This window comes from Phascolarctos cinereus, unplaced genomic scaffold (assembly GCF_003287225.1).
Source record: "Phascolarctos cinereus isolate Bilbo 61053 unplaced genomic scaffold, phaCin_HiC Scaffold_5;HRSCAF=322, whole genome shotgun sequence".
Taxonomy (NCBI): Eukaryota; Metazoa; Chordata; class Mammalia; order Diprotodontia; family Phascolarctidae; genus Phascolarctos; species Phascolarctos cinereus.
Window position 1 is genome coordinate 50,608,614 of NW_027555958.1, and position 24,291 is coordinate 50,632,904.

Here is a 24,291-nt window from a genome sequence, read left to right on the forward strand (position 1 = left end):
TGTGTATAAAACTCTTGGCAAACCTTAAAGCACTATCTAAATGCTAGCTATTATTATTTTCACAATTTGTGGATACCAGTACAGTACCTCACTTGTCTCTCAGTTTCACTATATGACCAAGCAGCTCCCCTTTCTGATCATGCAGTTCCTGAAGGATGGATTTGACACCTCTTCTTTCATTCAATCGGAGATAATATGCCATAGTCTATTTATGTCAGGGATACTCCAACAGATCACCCGAAATTGTGATTCTCCAACAACTGCTGGGCTCCATGGTCATAGACTTAGAGCAGTGATACCAAACTCATACAGAAATGGTGGCCAATAAGCCACCCATTAGGATCTCTGATGGCTGCAAATTGACTTAAAAAACCACATATTAACATGCATATTATTATATTTTTATTTATTTTGTTAGCCATTTCCCAATCATATTTTAATATGGTTTGAGGGAGTCAACAATCTTAAGTACCCTCAAACCATATTAAAATGTAATTGGCAATTACATTTTGGAGATGTAAGGGCAAATGTAATTGGGCCTCTGTGGTTTGATGCCTCTACCTTAGAGTATGGGTGTTCAAAGGATGGAGTCTGGTATCACAAAGCAGCTTGGGGTGGCTAAAACTGGTATATAATTTCACTATCATCTGGCCCATTTTTCTCCTGTTCAAGCCTGGGCCTCTCTCACTGTCTATCCACTTGCATTCTCACCAGTCTCCAACTGTCTCTCACTTCCCTTCCCATCTAGTCTATGCACCATTGGCAGGTTGAACTTCCTAACAAAGTGTTCTAAACACATCGTTCATCTGCTTAAAAGCCTTCCATTTGATTTGTTTGTAAAATCAAGCCTTTATTCAGAATCCTCTGTGTGCATAATGCATTATGGTGGGAGGTGGGGATGCAGAGTTGAAGCAAGACACAATCCCTGATGTCAAAGAGCTTGCTTTCTGGTTGGGAAGGCTATACCAAATACACAAATACCTCAGATATGTATCAATGCCATCAGTCTGTGCCAAGCTAACCAAACACTGCATCTCAGAATTGGAAGACTCTTCAAAGGTCACCATTCTACTTATCAGCATGGTACAGTGGAACAAACACTGGGCTCTGAAGTCCAAAGACCTGGGTTCAAATCCTATCTTGGATATTTACTACCTCTGTGCCTTTGGTCACATATTTTGACCTCCCTGGGTTGAATTTTCTCCATTTATAAAGTGAGGGGGTTGGGCTAGCTGGCCTTGGGTCAAGCAGCCCCAGTATGATGTGAACCTGATTAAAATGCAAATCAATGAATATTGATGTTACATAAACATTAAACAAAATTGACAAAAATAGAACATAGATAATATTAATCTGTGGTTTTCCACTTTTCACACAAATAAAGTCAGATCTAAATAATTGGAAAAATATCAGTTGCTCATGGGTAGACCAAGCTAATATGATAAAAATGACAATTCTACCTAAATTAATTTACTTATTCAGTGCCATACCATTCAAACTACCAAAAACTATTTTACAGAGCTAGAAAAAGTAATAACAAAATTCATGTGGAAGAATAAAAGGTCCAGAATATCAAGGGAATTAATGAAAAGAAATTCAAGGGAAGGTGGCCTAGTCATACTAGATCTAAAACTGTATTATAAAGCAGCAATCATCAAAACTACTTGGTACTGGCTAAGAAAGAGTGGTGGATCAGTGAAATAGGTTTGTCACACAAGACATAGTAGTCAATGACTATATTAATCAACTGTTTGAGAAACCAAAAGTCTTCAGCTTCTGGGATAAGAAATCACTATTTGACAAAAACTTCTAGGAAAATTGGAAAACAGTATGGCAGAAATTAGGCATAAATCAACAATTTATACCATATACCAAGATAAGGTCAAAATGGGTACACGATTTAGATAGAAAGAGTGAAACTATAAGCAAATTAGGAAAGCAAGGAATAGTCTACCTGTCAAATCTATGAAAAACGGAAGAATTGATGACCAAACAAGGGATAGAGAACATTATGAAATGCGAAATAGATAAGTTTGATTACATTAAATTAAAAAGTTTTTGCACAAAGGTAATGCAACCAAGATTAGAAGAGAAGCAGAAATCTGGGAAACAATTTTTACAGCCAGTGTGACCTCATTTCTAAAATATGTAGAGAACTGAGGCAAATCTATAAGAATAGAAGTTATTCCCCAATTGATAAATGGTCAAAGGATATCAACAGACAATTTTTGGATGAAGAAATTAAAGCTATCTATAGTCATATGGAAAGATGTTCTAAGTCACTACTGATTAGAGAAATGCAAATTAAAATAACTGAGGTACCACCTCACACCTGTTTGATTGTCTAATATGACAGAAAAGGAAAATGATAAATGTTGGAGAAGATGTGGGAATATTGGAACACTAATGCATTGTTGGTGGAGTTGTGAACTGATCTAACCATTCTGGAGAGCAATTTGGAACTATGCTCAAAAAGCTATAAAACTGTGCACACCCTTTGATCCAGCAATACCACTATTAGGTCTATATCCTAAAGAGATCATAAAAAGGGAAAAGGACCCACATGTACAAAAAAAATTTGTAGCAGCTCTTTTTGTGGTGGCAAAGAATTGGAAATTGAGGAGATGCCCATCAATTGGGGAATGGCTGAACAAGTTGTGGTATATGAATATAATGGAATACTATTGTTCCATAAGAAATCCAGCAGGCAGATTTCTGAAAAACCTGGAAAGACTTATGTGTACTGATGCTGAGTGAAGTGAACAGAACCAGGAGAACACTGTACACAGTAACAGCAACATTGTGTGATGACTGGCTTTGTTAGACTTAGCTCTTCTCAGCAATGCAATGATCTAAGATAGTTCCAAAAGATTCATGCTAGAAAATGCTATCCACATCCAGAGAAAGAAGTATGGAATCTGAATGCAGATCAAAGCATACTATTTTCTCCTTTTTTGTGTTTTTTTTCTTTCTCATGGTTTTTCCCTTTTGTTCTGATTCTTTCACAACATGACTAATGTTGAAATATGTTTAATATGATCATACATGTATAGCCTAAAAAAAAAATTCCTTGCAACTCTGAAAAAAACAACTGTGGTTTTCAAAGTCAGTATACCACACCACTACCCTCTCCCAAGAATCCTTAGGTATGGTTTAGTGGCCCCATTTCTATTTGAGTTTGACATCATTGTTGTAGATCTATAATCCTGAAGAATCCCCCCTACACCATCTCTAACCAGTGGTTATCCTGTTCTTGTTTGAAGACCTTCAATAAAAGGAGATACTACTCTTTACTCCTTATGTGATCTTTGGCGATTCACTTCTTTCTGGGTCTCTCCATGTAAAAAATGAAGGGCTTCCCATGTGTAGTCTCTAAAGGCCCTTCTAGCTCTAAATCCTCTAGCATTCTGGGAATTCACAGAGTAAACAGGAGAGGTCCAGTTAAAGTAGCATAGTAGCTTCAAGCAGGGAGGAGAGATAAGAGAAGGCTTCATGGAGGAAGACTCCTTAAAGTAGGGATACTTACCCTTTCTTCTGGCTTGGAGCCCCTTGGTAGTCTGATAAAGGATACGGACCCTTTCTCAGAATCATCTTTTTAAATAATGGAAGGAAATGCTCAATTTCAATTAGAAGTCAGTAAAAATAAAAGATGTAATTTTCCCCATCCAAATTCATGTACCCCCCCTGAAATCTACTGAGGGACTCCTTTGGTGGGGAAGGGGTCTGTAGATTCCAAATTCGGAAACTCTGCCTTAAAGAAAGAGAAGTATATCAGCAGACAGAAAGGTGGGGGTTATATGGAAGAGATTATTTCAGGAATATGGGGAACAGTGGCAAAATCTGGAGGTAGCAAAGGGAATATAAGTTGGGAAAACATCAAGGTTCATGGTTTTCTGCCTAGTCTAGCCTTCCAGACACAGAAATTCACCACCTCCTACCTTTCCAGAATTATCTCATGCTCTCTCTTCTCTTGTCCCTTGTACTCTGAGCAGCAGAAAAAAAAATGGATAATTTACTGTTCCCTGAACACTGTCCCAAGCTTTCCTGCCCTCTTGGCTCATATATTCCTCTTCTTTCCTTCTCCCTTTAAATCTTCATTCTTCTAGGGCTCCCATCAAACGCCACTTCATTCACGGAAGTTTCCCTGAACCCTCCCCTTGCCCCAGCCAAAGCTGGAAAAGCTCTCTCTGTGATCTGAGCTCAGAGCAACCTCTAACATATTTTATGTTCCTATATTTCAATTTTTATTATAGTCATTTGTATACATTTAGGGATGAGCGGTTTTGATTGGTTACTGAGCACAAGCTTCCATAGCTTATGATATCTAGCCAGATCCAGACCAGACCATGATTCACACAACCCGTCATGATTCTCCTCTTGCCCTTTGCCCTGCTGAACTCCTCCCTGCTGGGTAGATAGATGGGTGCTGCAGTGGATAGAGAGGGCCTGGAGTCAGAAAGAGTTGAGTTCATATCCAGCCACAGACATTTACTAGCTGTGTGATCCTGGGCAAGTCATATAACCCTGTTTGCCTCAGTTTCCTCATCTGTAAAATGAGCCAGAGAAGGAAATAAACCATTCTAGTATCTTTGCCAAGAAAATCTTAAGTTGGATCATGAAGAGTTGATCACAAGAGAGCAACAACCCTTCCCCCGTCCTTTTTTTTTTTTTTACCTCTAGCTCTAACTAAAGAAATTAAATCAAAACTACTATTACTTCTAGTAACGGTGTGTCAATTGACTGTCCTATATATCAGCTCACCATCCCTGTGACTCAAAATTAAAATTCCTGTTCCTTTACATACATACATACCTACGTAAATTTATATGTGCACACATACATGTGTATATGGATGTATTGTATACATGTGGAAATGTTTGTATGTATGTGTATATATTAACACACACACACATATATATATTTGTATGTATTATGCTGTCTCCTCCTATTAGAATGCAAACTTATTGAGGTCAATGACTCACTTTTTGTATTTATAGCTCTAGCTTTTAGCATAGCACCTTGCTCATAATAGACAATAATATTTTTATTAATTAATTTCATCACATCATCATTTCATCACTGCATATATTGTAAGCCTCCTTGGCTCAAAAGGAAAAAAATGGTCCCTGCCCTTAAGGTGCTTGCCTTCTACTGGGGGTGTACAACATGTACCCAGATAAATAAATGCAAGAAAATTTGAGGAGGAACAGAGCAATGACAGCTGGGGGACCCAGGAAAGGTTTCTCATCAGAGATATCATATGAGCTGAGCCTTGGAGGGGACAAAGGGTTGGAAGATAGAGGTGTGAGGAAGGAATGAATGCATTCCAGGCGTAGAAGTGACAGATGGGATACCAAATCTGGGGACCAGCTAGCAGGCAGTTTGGCTAAAATGTAGAGTATGGGAAGGGGAGTAACATGCAATAAGGTGGACTAAATCCAAATCATGAAGGACTTTAAACGATAAGATGAAGGGTTTGTATTTTGTACGTGAAGCCCTGTTTTTGAAAGGGGACTCTGCTCAGGTAGATGGCCCAGTGCATAGAATTCTGGACTCTATAGTCAGCAGGACCTGAGTTTGGCTTAGACTTTTACTAGCTATGTGACCCTAGGCAAATTACCTCACCTCCATCAGCCTGTTTCCTCATCTATAAAATGAGAATCGTAACTCCCACTTCGTACGGTTATTGTGAGATAAACATATATAAAGCGCTTTGCAAATTTTAAAGTGTAAACTTCAAATCTGGCCTCAGACACTTACTAGCTATGTAACTCTGGCCAAGTCACTTAGCTTCTGTTTACCTCAGTTTCCTCCGCTATAAAATGGGAATAAAAATAGCACCTACTTTCCAGAGTTGTTGTGAGGACCAAATGACATAAATGCTGGTGGTTGTTGTTGTTACTTGAGTTTCATGAGATTACTTTGGTAATAGTGGGGAAGATGAATTCGAGAAGGGAGATACTCAGGGGACTGAGATAAATTAAGAAAATCTAAGTGGGAGGTAATGGGGATCTGAATTAGGCTAGTAGTCCTGTGAGTGGACAGAAAAGGACAGAAGCAAGACATGTTGTGAAGGCAGAATCCACAAGACTTGAAAAAAGATGGTGTACAGCAGGTGATGAAAAGTGAAGGGTGAACTGAACATGGGTGACTGAAAGGACTGTAATATCCTTAACAGAAATAGAGAAACTTGGAGGATGTGTAGGCTGAAGGGGGAAGATAATGAATTCTTTGGACATGTTGAATTGAAAATGGAAAATGCCTACAAGACATCCAGAGCAGCTAGATGTCACAGCAGATAGGGTGCTGAGTCTGGAGTTAGGAGGATCTGAATTCAAATCCAGCCTCAGATACTTGCTAGCTGTGTGACCCTGGGCAAGTCGCTTAACTTTGTTTGCCTCCGTTTCCTCATCTGTAAAATGAACTGGGGAAGGAAATGACAAACCACTCCAATATCTTTGCCAAGAAAACCCCAGATGGGGTCATGAAGGGTTGGACACAACTGAAAAATGACTGAACGACAACAACTGAATCAGACATCTCATTGGAGACGCCCAACAGGAAATCACTTCCATAGGACACAGGATAGAGGCCGTGACTGGATATATAGATTTGGGAGCTATCTACATAGAAATGATAGTTGAACTTATCAAAGCTGATGAATTAACTGAGGCAAAAAGTATGGCAAGGGGAAAGAAATATGTCTCTGGGGACTAGTTTCTCTACATACTTAAGGCTCGATCCGTAAAGGATTGTACAAAGTCTGGCATTCAGAGCTGACCCCAGTCAACCCTTCCAGTCTTCTTTCCCAATTCTCTACCTTCCAGCACTCTACAATCCAATGAAACCAGGCTGTTCACCATGCTCCAAACATGCCCCAGGCCTTCCCACCTCTATGTTTCTGTTTATGCTGTCATTATCTCTGTCTGGAATGTTCCCTCCTTATACCTACACCTGTTGTTATCCTACCCATGTTCAAAGCCCAATTCAAATGCCATTTCTTTCAGGAAGCCTTCGCCAAGTCTCCTAAACAGAAGCAGTCTTTACCTCATCCAATCTCATAGTGCTCAGTGTTTTCTTATGTACTTATTTTCATCATACATATCAGTAAGTGACTTATTACCCACCCACCCCCGCCATGATCATAAGCTACTCAAGCACAAAACACTACATCTTATTTATTTTTGTATCTCCTTTAGTACCCAGCATGGCATATTACTCATAAAAGTGACTTTACATATTTTTAAATCAATAAATGAAAGAATGAATCAAAGTTGCAGTTTATTATAAAACTGCAGCCACCAACAATGCACATTTTGACTGGCCTGAGATGGCAAGGAGATTCAGCAAGGGGCAGAGCTGACCAGAACCTTTATGCCAAGGTGGAACTGAAGCCAACCTACCTTTTGGAGTATGTAGGGAAAAAATCCCTCTGATACTCTCTGCTACCATTAGAATCTATGACATGCAAAATCTTACTCTCATTGATACAATGACTAACCACTATTCAGGAGTACTCATGATGAAACATGCTATCCATCTCCTGACAGACAGCTAATGGACTCAGAATTCAGGGAAGGGAAGAGGAAGCAATAAGCATTTCAATGCCTGCTACATACTAGGCACCCTGCTAAGTGCTTTAGAAACATAATCTCGTTTAATCCTGCAGATTGAAGCATATTTCCTTTTTCCTTTCTTTTCTTTTCTTGCTTTCTTTTTTGGATATAACATGCAGGAATTTGTTTTGCTCGTCTAAACATATTTGCAACAAGCTTGGGTTTTTTTAATATTCTCAATGGGTGGAGGAGAAGAAAAATTGGACAGAATACTCAGAACTAAAAATAAAATTCAATTTAAAAAGTAAAGATGTTTTTAAAAAAAGTTTTAATCTTCATGCAACTTTTCTCTATGCCTAGGAGGAGAAGCAAGTCATTTCCTATTCTGGGGCTCATTTGAACTCATTTTTTTTTTAATCTGCCCCATTACCACTCATAAGTACTTAATTTTCACAATTAAGCAAACTGCAAACTGTCTTGCACATCCACAGGTTGCCAGCCCCACCAGTCCAAGTTGCCCAGCTCCCTAATCTTTCTTCATCATCTCTTTTCACCACGGTGAGCCTGCTAGCCCAAGCAGGTGTTCAGCAGTAGGACCGAACAACAACTTACCATTTGGCTTCTTTTTTTGTTTTTTCCTCCTCAGGAAACAGGAAATGGCCAGAGTCAAGAAGATTAACAGGATTATCACTCCTCCACAAATACTCAGGATGTGATAAATGTTCCAAACTTTCACTGTAAGAGAGGAAAAACAAGGATAGTTCACTGGCGATAGGGGTACAGGGGCAAAAATCACCACTTAGTTATCCAGGTTGAATGCATGTTACCTCCTCCTCAAGTAGGTCAATGGGAAAAAGTTGTTTCAGTTTCATCCCGGACTGGCTGGATCGCATAAGAGGTGAAGTATGTTCAAAAGCATTTTGACAGAGTCCACATATGGCATAAAACCCTAAGAATCTCTCTCAGGCATTGTTCTCTCTTTCAGACTAGTAACATTCTTTATATTCCAAGCTGAAACTACTGGACAGTCAACAAGTAGTAAGTGTATTTGCTATGAGTTGTTTTCCAGTAGGGCTGAGGTGTGGCAGTGAGCCATCCCCACTCTTCCAACTCTACATGATCCATTTGTGAGGTAGCCAGCTGGGGCAGGAGATAAAAAACATGGCTCTGAATCAGATCAAGGCTATTGGGAAGGCACAGAGATCGAACTCATGACCTTGACCTTAGCAGTATCATTTTACAACCAATACAGCTATCAGTCTGATAATGTATCATGAAATCTGACCCAATAGGGCATCAAAACAGAAATAGCTTCTTCAGCTGAATGTTTCCACGAAAATCAATAGGAGAAAGAAATTTGCTTATTCTTTTGTAGGAAACATGATTGACTCCAGGGGGAAAGTCAAGGGATAGAAATTAGATTTCTTAAAGGATTTTCCTTAAGAAGAGAAATCCCCCTCCAAATAGGAACTACAGTGGCTTACTGATTGTGGCTTTGCTTTTTTATGCTCTTGTACTCACTTGCCTTTTGCTGAGAAGCTGTATTATGTCTTAGGTTATCCAATGGGAAGAAGAAATCAAGGCTAATCCCAAACCTTGGTGATGATGGGCTAAAACATTAAAGATCCTTTGAACAGTGCTAAGATGAGGGACTAGGTTAGTTTGAAACCAACATTAACTGAAGGGAAATGGTTAGACTGGCAGGATCCTCTAAGCCCTTTACTGCATGCCTGTGGCAGTCCATTTCATTTGAAGACTGTGGTTCGGGTTTTAAAGAATTCAGAAGATGGTTTGGTTCATGACTGCTGCATCCTCACTGGGGCCAAGAACTCTATATTGACCCAGGTTTTCAGGCTTTCCTAATCTGGATCTGAAACTCAGGGGCAGAACTAGAAGTAGTTTAGGCAGAAGGATGGGGAGCAGAGGGAGGAGGGCTCTGCTGCCTGCTAATCATAGGATGACAAACTTAAAGATAGAGGACACTTTAAGGATCGTTTAGTCCAAACCTCTAATTTTACACTGGAGGAAACTGAGACTTGGAGACGATAAACAACTTATCCAACATCACGCAGGTAGGGCTGCTTGATGGCTGTAATTGGAAATGAGGCTGGGATTTGAACTAAAATTCACTGCCTCTAAACCTAGGGTTATTTCCACTGCCTCATGCTTCTGGTTTGATATGATGGCCAAAGACTACTGAGTTTAACTTATGGTACAGAAGGCAGGAGGGCAATTCAAACAAACACAGATACAATTAAGTAATGAACCTAAAAGAAAAAAAAATAATGTTTTAAGAATCAGCTGGCCCTAGATAACCCTAAAGAGGCATCATGGCATAGGATAGAGAGGAAGCCTTTGAGTCAAGAAGACCTGGGTGTCCTGTCTCTGGTACACCATGGCTGTATGACTATGAACAAGTCACATATCCTTCAAGACTCAACTGAAATCTCACTTTCTGTAGGTAACATTTCTTGGGTCCCTCCAGTTGCTATGAAAAAATTTCCCTCTGAGATTACCTTCATCTACTTTGTATGAATGTACCTAGTTATTTATGTGGTATTTCAATATTAGAATGTACCCTCCTTGAGGTCAGGGGCTGTTTTTTGCCTGTGTTTGTGTAGAGATAGGGTGATTGATTTACTCTGCCCTGCCCCACTAAATATAGGATGTTCAATCCATCAAGCATAGGCTTTGGACAAAGTGTGGGAATAGTCCTTCAAACTGTGGTGACATTACACAAGAATAATGTTTGAATAAGCCAAAGAAACTTGACCACTATAAATTAACCAGCTAGAGAAATGGAATCATTCCAGAAAAGCAAGTGTGGCTTTCTAGCACACCCTGGAGGAAGAATCAGCTGGGGTTAGGAGGGAAAGCAGGAAGAAGGGGCTTCAGATTTGGCTTTGGCCACTTCTCTTTCTCCATCCTTTGTATGAGCAGGACCTTGAAAGTTTTGTAGGGTCTGGGAAATGTTGGACCTCTTTCCATTGATGTCCTTGATGAATCCCCATACCAGCCAAGGACAGATAAATCCAGATTCATTGCATAAGGAAGCTAAATGAACACTTCGTGAATGGGAGAAAAGGACTTCAAACAACCAGGATCTGTGAGTTACCCCTTTGTTAGATGTGCTTTCTTAGCTTGAGCCCACTTTCCCCTGGACTCCATGTATTTGTGGGAGAATGTGTCACAGATATTTGGAGATATATTTTATACCGATTATTATTGAACCACCTGGGTAAATCTCCTTTTCTAAAAGCTATCTAAGTCTGGCAAACTAAACAATTCTCAACTGATAATGGAACCACACTGATAGGGGCTCAAATCAATGGCATTAAAGAATCACTCTTGCCTCCTCAGAGGTACCCCTAGAACCCTGAGAGGGAGATGTAGTCATGCTCTGAGAATCTAACTCATCAATGGTAGTAAAGTTTAGGCTAAGGATTTCTCAGAGCCCATGTGGGCTACATTTGTATCACCAAAGTTTAGCATAGTGCCTGACATATAGTAAGCACTTAATCAATGCTTTTTGATTGCTTGTAGATAGACTAATACGTGTCCTCATTGCCACAAGCTAAGAATAATTCATTACAGAAAGCTTTGCCCGTCTTCATTAATTGAGATTTTTTTTCTATCCCAAGAATTCCTTACACTAGTGAAGCCACATGTCTGGACACTTCTCAAAGCCCTCCTCCACAAGCTAAAGTTCGAAGATGGAAAAAATATACATTATAACTTGCATTTATACAACACTTTAAAGTCTGCAAAGCACTTTACTACACTTGTTATCTAATTTGACTCTCACAACAATCTTGCGAGGTAGATGCTATCATTAGCCCCATTTTATAGTTGAGGAAACAGGTGAGGTGACCTACCCAGGGTCAAAACCAGTAATGTCTGAGGCAGGATTCAAATAAGGGTCTTTTTGACCCTAAGTCCCCCAGTCACATAGAATATAGAATATAGGTCACATAGAATGTCATAAGCATCAGAGATGGAATTTGAAACCTTGCCTCTGAGCTCTTTCCTCTGTATTGGACCATACCTGGAATGGAACTCAGTAACCACAATACTTAAACCTAGTCTTAGACTGAAATCACAGATCAATGGAATATTGAAGTATGCTCTGGACAAGAACAGCTTTCAGGTTGCTGAAAATGAACTTTTTCTTCACCTCCTAGCTAAAGGCAGTTAGGTGGTAGAATGGAAAGACCTCTGGGCTTGGAGTTAACAAGACCAGAGTTGAAATCTGGCCCCAGACACTTACTAGTTGTGTGACCCTGGGTAGGTCACTTAACTTGTGTCTGCCTCAGTTTCCTCATCTGTAAAATGGGGATCATAATAGCACCTACCTCACAGGATTGTCGTGAGGATCAAATGAAATAACATTTGTAAAGTGCCTGGCACATACTTAACAATATTCTAATACTTAATAAATGTTAATTCCCTTTCCTTTTCCCTTTCTACTATGCATAGGTAGACAAGCCTATGAGACTAACAGCATCACGAAGGGAAGGGAAAAACTCTGCTCTGTCTTGGCTCTAGCTGCCATGATTAAATACAGGTGGCCACGATGTCTAGGTACAAGCCTAAACATGTATGCCCTAAACGGGCAGGGCAAAGGAAGACTAGGAAAGTGCTCAGGCTCTTTTTCTCTATTAGATTCCTCTTACATGGGAGGGATACAGGCACATACATTAAAAAGTACACACTCAGAAACAAAGGCATCACCACACTAAATCAGGCTTATGGCCAAGTTAGCCCAGTTTTCTATCGCCTGTAGATGCACCAAGGGTCATGCCCTAGAAAAACAGGGCTGTCCCATTCCCCAATTGATAAATGGTCAAAGGATATGAACAGGCAGTTCTCAGATGAAGAAATTAAAGCCATCTATAGTCATATGAAAAAATGCTCTAAATCATTATTGATTAGAGAAATGCAAATCAAAACAACTCTGAGGTACCACATCACACCTATCAGATTGGCCAACATGACAAAACAGGAAAATGATAAATGTTGGAGAGGATGTGGGAAAATTGGAACACTAATACATTGTTGGTGGAGTTGTGAAATGATCCAACCATTTTGGAAAACAATTTGGAACTATGCCCAAAGGGCTACAAAAATGTGCATACCCTTTGATCCAGCAATAGCACATCTAGGGCTATATCCCAAAGAGATCAAACAAATGGGAAAAGGACCCACATGTACAAAAATATTCATCACAGCTCTTTTTGTGGTGGCAAAGAATTGGAAATTGAGAGGATGCCCATCAATTGGGGAATGGCTGAGCAAGTTGTGGTATATGAATGTAATGGAATACTATTGTTCTATAAGAAATGATGAACAGGCTGACTTCAGAAAAACCTGGGAAGACTTATATGGTCTGATGCTGAGTGAAGTGAGCAGAACCCAGAGGACTTTGTATACAATAGCAGCCACATTATGCAATGACTAAGAATGTTAAACTGAACCCTAATCAGCATTACGAGGATCTAAGACATCTCCAGAGGCCTCAGGATGGAAAATGCTGTCCACATCCAAAGAAAGAACTATGGAAGTCGAATCGCTCTCACTTAATTTTACCTTAAGTTGAATTTTGTTTCATCTTTCTGGTGGTTCCTCCTATTGGTTTTAATTTCTACTTACAACTTCATTAATGTGAAAATATGTTTCATGGGTATGTAAATGTAAAGCCTATGTCAGATTGTGCTCCATCTTGGGGAGGGTAGCGGGGGGAGAAAAAGGGAGAAAAAATTGTCAACTCAAAAGCATATGGAAAAAAAAATAAAATAAAAAAGAAAGAAAGAAAGAAAAACAGGGCTGTCCACACTAATGTGCACCTTGAAGGCTCAGTATATAACAACAATATCCATTTACATGGTACATCACAGTTACAAAGCACTTTATGGACCTTTTCTTTTTTTATCCTTCTACAACTCTGTGAAGTACTAAGTATTGTTGTACCCATTTTCTGGATGATAAAACTAAGGCTGAGAGAGGTGAAGAGGTGAACTTAAGATCACGCAGTTGGTAAATAGAAGAGCTGGGATTCAAATCCAGGTCTTCTGGCCCCAAATCCAATGTGCCTTCTTAGTACTACACCAGGCTTTCTTTCCTAGTAGCCATTTACAGCTCTGTCTAATCACACACATGCACCTAAATAAAATCTTCTTATATTCTCTGCCAGCATCCCTTCTTAGGGTAATGAATTTCCTAAGTTTATCTCCCACTGGGTGGAACAGGGCTTCCTTTTACTTGCCCTAGCAAATTTGCCCACAGCTTAGCAATGAGTTGCAATTGGTGCCCTACCTTGTACTAGAATTATGAGATCTGGTCAATAAGCCTATGTTTACATGTGCATAGCATTTGTGGTCTTCTTGATTTTTAGCACGTCCTCTCTCAGATGTCACTGTTACAAACTGAGTGTTGTAACTCCCTCCTCCTGGAAGCCAGTCCTCCCATTGTTAGCTGCTTCTCTAGATCCATTTAATTATCTTGAGAGGCAGCCACCAGAACTATAGACACTCTTCCATAAAACCAAGATATACAAAAATAGGGCTGAAAGCTCTCCAACATAGAGATTTGTATTTTTGTGTACAAGCCTCTCATTCTGTTATAATATACATATATATGGGGATATGTATTCTATTTGGTGTTTGTCAGGTTCAGAATAAACAAGTAAATGGATAAATAAATGAATGAATGAATGAATAAAAGAAGGAAGAAGAGAAGGAGGGAAGGAAGCAAAAGGAAGTGAGAGAGGGAAGGAAGAAAGGAAAGGAAGAAAGGAAAGAAGGAAGAAAGAAGGAAAGAAAGAAGAAAGAGGAAGGGGAAGGAAGCAAAGAAAGAAATAGAGGGAAGGAAGGAGGGAAAGGAGAGAGACAAAGGAAGGGAGAGAGGGAGAAAAAGAGAAAAGGAGGAAGGGAGGGGAAAGAAGTGAAAGAAAGGGAAGGAAAGAAAGAAAGGAAGAGAGGGAGGAAGAAAGGAAGGAAGAGAGAGGAAGGGAGGGAGGGAGGAAAAGAGAAAAGGAAGAAGGGAGAGAGGAAGAAAGAAGCAAAAGAAAGAAAGGGAAGGAAGGGAAGAAAAGAGGAAAGAAGGAAAAAAGGAAGGAAGAAAAGGAAGTAGGGAGGGAGAAAAAGAGGAAGGAGGAAAGAAGGAAGGAAACAAAAGGCAGAAAGAGAGGGAAGGAAGGAAAGAAAGAAAAGGAGGGAAGGAGGGAGAAGGGAAGGGAGAGAGAAGGGAAGGGAGGGAGAAGGAAAAGAAAGAAGAGAGAGGAAGGAAGAAAGGAAGGAAGGAAAGAAGGAAGGAAAAGAGGAAGGAAGGGAGGAAGGAAGGGAGGGAGGGAAGGAAAGAAGGAAGGGAGGAAAGAAGAAAGAGAGTGGAGAGATAGCATGGCATAGTAGCTGGAGCCCTGATCTCAGATGTGGTTCAGTGGAAAAAGTGTACTACACTCTGACTACACAGACAGAGAATATGGGTTCAAATCCCACCTCTCCTGCCTAGTACTTGTGTGACATTGGCCAACTCACTAAACCTTCCTGTGACTCAGTTTCCCCATCTGCAAAATGCAGGGACTGGGCTAGATAACCTCACAGGTGTATTTCAGCTCTAAATCTGTAATTCTAACATCAAATCCCCATTCTTTCACATGTATACACACACATTTTTTCTCTTGACTACTTCTCATGGTGTATGTATCCCCTCTAAACATAGGAGTTTAATTTGCATCCTGGTACATGATTTTGTACTTGCTGACTTGATGCTATGTAAATGATCATTTATTTCATGTGCTAATACATTGCCTCCCCCAGTGAGAGACAGAGACAGTGTGGTATAATTAAAAGAACGTGGAAATGGAAGGTGAGTACTGGCTCCATCAGCCACCTAGCCCTGTGACCTTAAACAAATGGTCCAACCATCCCAGGGCCCTGATTTCCTTCCTTGGGAGTGAGTTTGAGGGGATTCTCTGCAAGGCCTCTTCCAACTCTAACATTCTATCCCACAAGCCACATGAGGGCAGGGACTAATTCTTTTATGTTCCTTCCAGGTGCCTAGACCAGAGCTCCACCCAGGCCCATCCTTAAGTTGTTTCAGGGACCCTACACAAATCAGCCCCAAACCTTCAGGCTCCCCAAATACATCCAATATTTAGGATGAATGCAAATGGTAGCCTCTGGAAGGGAACTACATACTGAAAGTCTGAGTGAAAACCCACTCCAGTCCCAAGTCTTCCTGAGCAGATAATCTTCATGAATTAAAGATCCTCCCCCCCCCACAAATTCACCTTCAGGCGGCCAATTATGGGATCATAAATGGAGAGCTAGAAGGGGTCTCAGAAGCCACATAGTCCCCCACCCTCTTATTTTACACATAAAAAAAAATTGAGGCCCAGCGAAGTTAAATAATTTGCCAAAGGCTACACAGGAAGTGAGCATGAGAGATGGAGTGTTTGAACCTGTGTGCTCTGACTCCAAATCCTAGAGTTCTCACCACTGCAGCCATCCTCTGGGTCTTGGGCCTTCTCCACTGAGCTAGGATGGTCTACATCTCACAGACACAGGGTCCCTTGCTGAGCCCGGACTCTGAGCCTTTCCAGCACATAGGAAGAGACCAGCATTCTCATTCTGCTGGCACAGCTTTTGAGAACCCAGAGTCACTTCTATGCCAGGATGAGGTATCAAAATAAGAGTTGAGTGAAACTGAAAGGCAGCCACAGAGCTAAGGAGAGGTAACTTCACCCCATCTTCGTGACAAAAGGGGTGGGAAGAGTTAGAGGTCAACGACGTCATCCTTTTATTGATCCTCAGTGAAGTCTCAAGAATTCCAGTTGGGCTCTTGTTGGCAGTCTATAGAGTACCCTACAACCCAAACCAAGCAAGCATGCTACCCTTGGGACCCTTGAGTGAGTTTAATGATAAGGCAACTGAAGCTTAGTGAGATGAAGTGGCTTGGAGAGGTAGGTTGTCATGCTGGACCTGTGTTTAAATACCACTTCCAGGATGGCTGAGTGAAAGCAGTGACTTGCTTCAGCTCTCCCCCAAACCCCTCAAAATGCCTATAAAAAATGGCTCTAAACACATTCTAAAGCAGCAGAAGCCACAAAAAGACAGAGCGAAGCAAATTTCCAGCCCAAGACAACCTGGATGATTGATCAGAAAGGTGTATCGCGCCTGGCTGGGAGCGCAACACAGCATGGGCACACAGGCCACAGCAAACCTGGAGCAGGCCTCGGAGGACTGAATTGCAGATAGCTGCAGTGGTTTCCAGACTTTTCAACCCACAAATGCCAAAGACAACTTAGAAGATGAGTGGGAAAAGTCTGTTTCTGCGGTGCTGAGAGAGGAGTTAGTTCTCAAAGCCAGTTCCAGAGAGCAGAGCACAGAGCGAGGGCCCCAGGGCAGGGGCTGCGTCCTGAGCTTCTGGCTCACAGACTGAGAGGGCATTGAGTGGCTGATCAGAGGGGGATTGCAGGGATCTCTTTGCCAGTGCTGAGGCGGGAATCTCTTGCTTTGCCTGTGCTTGGATCTGGGTCACAGTTCTGGACGTCGGTCCTGGGGTGAGGAGGAGCACTGGTGTGGTACAGCTTGTAGTAGCTGCGGAGAGAAACCCCTCCTCACAGTTACAGGACAGAAAGGAGTACTTGTGATCACTAATAGACCAGAGCACAGGCCAGGAAAGGAGTAAATACCTCATACCTTATCATACCACCTTGGAAGAACTGAAAATTTACAGGTCCCTACAAGAATCTCTGAAAAAAAGCTGTACAAAACCCTGAAGCTTGGGACAGTACATCCTCCACATTAGAAGCAGATGCTTACCTTAACAAAGAGATTAAAACTCAAGTAATTGGCTGGGATCATGAGCAAGCAGCTCAAAAAGAGTCAGACTATATTATCTCATTTTGGTGACAAAGAAGATCAAAACATATAACCAGAAGAAGATAACAAAGTCAAAGCTCCTACATCCAAAGCCTCCAAGAAAAATATGAATCAGTCCCAGGCCTTGAAAGAGCTTGAAAGAGATTTTGAGAAGCAAGTAAGTGAAGTAGAGGAAAAACTAGGAAGAGAAATTTGAGTGATGCAAGAAAATCATGAAAAACAAGTCAACAGCTTGCTAAAGGAGACCCAAAAAAATACTGAAGAAAATAACACCTTAAAAAATAGCCTAACCTAAATGGCAAAAGAGGTCCAAAAAGCCAATGAGGAGAAGAATGCCCTAAAAAGAAAAATTGGCCAAATGGAAAAGGAAGTCCAAAAGATTACTGAAGAAAACACTTCCTTAAAAGTTAGAATAGAGCAATTGGAAACTAGTGACTTTATGAGAAATCAAGACACTGTAAAACAAATCCAAAAGAATGAAAAAATAGAAGACAATGTGAAATATCTCACTGGAAAAACAACTGACCTGGAAAATAGATGCAGGAGAGAGAATTTAAAAATTATTGGACTATCTGAAAGCCATGGTCAAAAAGAGAGCCTAGACATCATCTTTCAAGAAATTATCAAGGAAAACTGCCTTGATGTTTTACAACCATCGAGCAAAATAGAAATTGAAAGAATCCACTGATCCACTCTGAAAGAGATCCCCAAAGGAAAACTCTTAGGAATATTGTAGCCAAATTCCAGAGTTCCCAGGTCAAGGAGAAATATTACAAGCTGCCAGAAAGAAACAATTCAAGTATTGAGGAAACACAATCAGGATAACACAAGATTTAGCAGCTTCTACATTAAGGGACCACAGGGCATGGAATATAATATTCCGGAGGGCAAAGGAGATAGGATTACAACCAAGAATCACCTACCCAGCAAAATTGAGTATAATCCTTCAGGGGGAAAAATGGTCATTCAGTGAAATGGAGGACTTTCAAGCATTCTTGATGAAAAGACCAGAGCTGAATAGCAAATTTGACTTTCAAATACAAGACTCAAGTGGAACATGAAGAGGTAAACAGGAAAGAGAAATCATAAGAGACTTATTAAGGCTGAACTGTTTACGTTCCTGCATGGAAAGATATTTATAGCTCATGAGACCTTTGTCAGTATTAGGGTAGGTGGAAGGAGCAACACAGCTCCACTCTCAGCCAACAATCTGCCCCAAATTCCCTCACACACTTTCATCATTTCTTTTTGCACCTTGACTCTGTCTTCTTTTGCTCAGAGAGAAGAAAGGATGGTCTGCCAAGCTCTTCTCAGCCTCCCCTGTCTAGAGTCCATTAACCCGAGTGTTCATACAATCATGGTCTCTCAAAGCTGAAAGAGAACTCAGAGGCCGTCTGGTCCAATCCAGACCTGAATAAGAATCTACCCTTCTATACCTCCAATTCCTTTGTGCAGGTGCCTTGCCTAGGTCTCCCCTATGAAAGCTATAATACTTGCAGGACCTTGGACAAGTCATTTAATCTTTAAGAGAACTTAGTCTTGGGCATAAAATGAAGGGACCAGGGGCGGAGCCAAGATGGCAGAGTGAAAGCAGTGACTTGCTTGAGCTCTCCCCCAAACCCCTCCAAATACTCATAAAAAATGGCTCTAAACAAATTCTGAAGCAGCAGAACCCACAAAAAGACAGAGTGAAACAAATTTCCAGCCCAAGACTACCTGGATGATTGATTAGAAAGGTGCATTGCGCCGGGCTGGGATCACAGTGTGGGCGCGTAGGCCACAGCGAACCTGGAGCAGGCCTCTGAGGACTGAATCACAGGCAGCTGTGGAGGTTCCCAGACTCCTCAATCCACGAATGTCAAAGACAACTTAGAATGTCAGTGGGAAAAGTCTGTTTCTGTCGTGTCAGAGAGGAAGGCGGGGTCTCAGCTCCATTCCCCAAGAGCCTGGTGGGGGGGGGCAGCTGCTTCCCGAGCTTCCGGCCCACAGACTGAGGGGGAATCCAGTGGCTGATCAGAGGGGGACTACAGGGATCTCTTTGCCAGTGCTGAGGCAGGAATCTCTTGCTTTGCCCGTGTGTGGATCTGGGTCATGGTTCTGGGCACCGTGCTGGGGTGAGGAGGAGTGCTGGCGTGGTGGAGCTTGTAGTGGCTGTGGAGAGAACCCCTCCTCACAGTTACAGGACAGAAAGGAATACTTGTAGTCACAGGCCAGGAAAGGAGTAAACACCTCACCCCTTATCATACCACCTTGGAAGAACTGAAAATTTACAGGTCCCTACAAGTATCTCTGAAAACAGCTACACAAACCCCTGAAGCTTGGGACAGTACACTCTCCACACTGGAAGCAGACTCTTACCTTAACAAGAGTTTAAAACTCAAGTAATTGGCGGGATCATGAAAGCAGCAAAAAAGAGTCAGACTATATTATCTTACTTTGGTGAAAAAGAAGATCAAAATATACAACCAGAAGAAGACAACAAATCAAAGCTCCTACATCCAAAGCCTCCAAGAAAAATATGAATCAGTCCCAGGCCTTGGAAGAGCTCAAAAGGGATTTTGAGAAGCAAGTAAGGGAAGTAGAGGAAAAACTGGGAAGAGAAATGAGAGTGATGCAAGAAAATCATGAAAAACAAGTCAACAGCTTGCTAAAGGAGACCCAAAAAAATACTGAAGAAAATAACACCTTAAAAAATAGCCTAACCCAAATGGCAAAAGAGGTCCAAAAAGCCAATGAGAAAAATGCCCTAAAAAGAAAAATTGGCCAAATGGAAAAGGAAGTCCAAAAGATTACTGAAGAAAATACTTCCTTAAAAATTAGAATAGAGCAATTGGAAGCTAGTGACTTTATGAGAAATCAAGACACTGTAAAACAAATCCAAAAGAATGAAAAATTAGAAAACAATGTGAAATATCTCATTGGAAAAACAACTGACCTGGAAAATAGATCCAGGAGAGAGAATTTAAAAATTATTGGACTATCTGAAAGCCATGATCAAAAAAAGAGCCTAGACATCATCTTTCAAGAAATTATCAAGGAAAACTGCCCTGATATATAGAACCAGAGGGCAAAATAGAAATTGAAAGAATCCACAGATCTCCTCCTGAAAGAGATCCCCAAAGGAAAACTCCTAGGAATATTGTAGCCAAATTCCAGAGTTCCCAGGTCAAGGAGAAAATATTACAAGCTGCCAGAAGGAAACAATTCAAGTACTGTGGAAACACAATCAGGATAACACAAGATTTAGCAGCTTCTACATTAAAGGACCGCAGGGCATGGAATATAATATTCCGGAGGGCAAAGGAGATAGGATTACAACCAAGAATCACCTACCCAGCAAAACTGAGTATAATCCTTCAGGGGAAAAAATGGTCATTCAGTGAAATAGAGGACTTTCAAGCATTCCTGATGAAAAGACCAGAGCTAAACAGAAAATTTGACTTTCAAATACAGGACTCCAGTGGAACATGAAGAGGTAAACAGGAAAGAGAAATCATAAGAGACTTATTAAGATTGAACTGTTTACATTCCTGCATGGAAAGATGATATTTGTAACTCATGAGAACTTTGTCAGTATTAGGGTAGTTGAAGGAAAAAAATTTATGTATGTATATATAGATAGATAGAGGGCACAGGGTGAGTTGAAGATTAAGGGGTCATATCTGGAGAATAAAATTAAGGGATGAGAGAGGATGATACTGGAGAAGAAAGGGAGAGTAGAATGGGGTAAATTATCTCACAAAAAAAAAACAGAAAAGAAAAGTCTCTCACAGTGGAGGGGAAACAGGGGAAGGTGAGAGGGAATGAGGAATCTTATTCTCATAGGATTTGGCTTGAGAATAACATACACATTCAATTGGGTATGGAAATCTGTCTTACCCTACAGGAAAATAGGGGGAGAAGGGGACAAGAGAGCAGGGGGTGATAGAGAGGAGGGCAGATTGGGAAAGAGGGTAATCAGAAGCAAATACTTCTGAGGAGGGACAGGGTCAAAAGAAAGAATAGAATAAATGGGAGGGCAGGATAGGATTAAGGGAAATAGAGTTAGTTTTTCACAACATGTCTACTAAGGAAGTGTTTTGCATAACTGCACATGCACAACCTATATTGAGTTGCTTGCCTTTTCAATGAGGTGGGTGGGGAGGGAGGAAGGGAGAAAATTTGGAACTCAAAGTTTTAAAAACACATGTTTTAAAAAAAATGTTTTCACATGCAACTGGGAAATAAGAAATACAGGAAATGGGGTTCAGAAGTCTATCCTGCTCTACAGACAAATAGAAGGGGAAGGGGATAAGAGAAGGGAGGGGGAGAGATAGAAAGAAGGCAGACCAGGGGAAGGGGTATTCAGAATGCATGCCATCTTGGGGTGGGGGGAGGGTGAGAAATTTGGAACTCAAAAACTTGTGGAAGTGAATATTGAAAACTAAAAATAAATAAATTCATATTAAGAAATAAAAAAAAAAAGACCTAAGAGAAGCAAATGAGCATGTTACCCTGATAAACAGACTTAAGGTGCAGAGTGATAAATATTTTTGGACATTTTGCTTATCACTTATTGGTTACAAGTTTGTTTTTTTCTTTTAACATTTCTCTTATTATTTAATTGGGGAGAAGAGACTTAGCAATAATGATATTTTTAAAAGGTCTACTTAAATATAAACATTTACATATATGCATATGTACATATAGATATGTATGTGTATGTATATATTGCACAGAAAGGAACCAAAGGGCATTCAGAAGAAAGCAAAGACAGCCAGGACACTTTTGAAAGTAACCTAGAGAATTATTTTATATATTTTTTAAAAAATTAGAGATACGTGGTTTCATATGTAGTCCTCTTTTTATGTTCTGCTGTGTATATGGAAATTTAAAAAAAAATACAGTTAAGCAAATAAACCATATCTGCACTGTTCTCCTGTTAGCTATCAGTCTAGATATTTTGTTCAAAACAAATGAAACGGGATTACTTTGGAACTACCTATTGCTGAGCATTCCTTACTGGCTTTCTTTGTCACCATTGTCCTTCTGTTTGTTCATTAGTTTTTCATTTGATTATACATTCTAGAATTTTGCTATGAATGAAAGTCATGCTCATTGGCCTATTGTTTGTAAAACCCACGTCAGGGTTTTATTCTCTTTTTTTTTCCAAGTTGGAACATTTGCCCTTCTCAATTCTGAAATATCTCTCATTAAATTTAATTCATTTCAGCAATTATTAAGTGCCTATGATTTGCAAAGCACTGCATTAAGCTCTGGGCATACAAAGACAAAAATAAAATACTTCTTGCCCATAAAAATAAATAAATAAATAAATAAATAAAATAAAATAAAATAAAATGAAGGGACCTCTTTTGGGCCTGCTCTCTAGGGCTAAGTGGAACTAGACTTATCTATCTTCTCCACAAGAGCCCTTCAGATCCTCAAACATAGCTATCACATTCCCCCCTGAATCTGCCCTTCTTTAGACCAAATATCCCCAAACCTTTGCTTGACCCTTATGAGACATGACCGCAATTTCACCATCCTAGAAACCCTCATCTTAATGCCCTCAAGCTTATCGATATGCTTTTGTAACAAGATCCCTAGAACTGAATGTACTGCTCTAGACCTGATCTGACCAGGGCAGAGTACATCTGGACTCCTTCCTCCTTAGTCCTGGACACATGAGCTCTTTCATTGTTTGCTGATCAGCGCTAACTTTTATGGCCGCCTGAAATTGCATATCACCATCCCACTCTTACCCCCTGAATTGTGGTCTAGTTAGGCCTCCTCCAGCCCCATTCTTGCGAAGTTGACTTTTGGAAAATAAGAGTAAGATTCTCCACTCATGACTGTTCAATTTCATCTTAGATTAGCTCATTGAGGGCTTTTGGATCCTGACTCTGCCATCCACACATTAGCTCTCCTTCCTAGGCTGGTATCATCTAAAACTGGAGAAGTCACCCAGCCCGGCTTTGTGCTAGCCATTCCATTGATAAAAATGCTAAACAGTAACTAGGTCCCAGAAGCTTCTGACTGTCTTCCATTCAATTCAGTTGAAAAACTATTTATTAAGCTCCTATTACATATTAGTCACTGTGCAAAGCACAGGGATAAAAACAAAATGAAAGGAGCTTACATTTCATCAAGAGGAAACCAATCAGTATACAAATAAGTTAGTGTTCAGTCGTTTTGGTCATGTCCAACACTTCGTAACCTCATTTGGTGTTTTCTTGACAAAGATATTAGAGTATTTTGCCATTTCCTTCTCCAGCTCATTTAACAGGTGAGGAAACTGAGGTAAACAGAGTTAAGTGACTTGCCCAGGGTCACATAGCTAGTAAGAATCTGAGGCTGAATATGAACTTGAGCTTTCCTGACTCTAGACCCAGCACTCTATCTGTTGTGCCACCTAGCTACCCCACACAAAGAAGAACCTATGAAATATGTGCAAAACGAATATGGGGTGATCATGTGAACCCCTGCTCTATCTGATTAGTCTCCCCCAGTCTTATCTCCTTGAGAGGATTACATGGCATGAACTTTTGTCTCAAGGACCCATGTCCCATGGAATTAGACATGTAGGTGCCAGGAACACCTTGCTGGAGAGACAGAAGGAACTCTTGATGGGTATCCAGTGACTGAGGCTCTGTCAAAGTTGGGGGAGGGGATTTGAGAGAGACAGCAATTACTAAACCATGTCAGAGGGAATGTCCCCACTTTCTGGCCTAGAAGAAAGAGCTAAGAAAGAATTGTGTTTTTCCCATCATCAAAAGTTTTCTATCCCTTGGGCTGTCAGCAAGTCACTATGGTCTATGTCTACCTCCATGAGAGGCAGATTCTTCTTACCTACATCCACATTCTATTAATTC

General features: G+C 40.6%; 1 protein-coding gene across 2 annotated transcripts in view; it reads right to left on the minus strand.

Moving 5' to 3' along the window:
• Positions 1–24,291, minus strand: part of CD2 (CD2 molecule) — a 50,401-nt gene that overhangs the window by 14,613 nt on the left and 11,497 nt on the right. For both annotated transcript variants that reach the window (XM_021002699.2, XM_021002708.2), the window contains exon 4: positions 8,169–8,291. In XM_021002699.2, the coding sequence (XP_020858358.1) occupies positions 8,169–8,291 (123 nt within the window). The remainder of the gene's footprint in view (positions 1–8,168; positions 8,292–24,291) is intronic.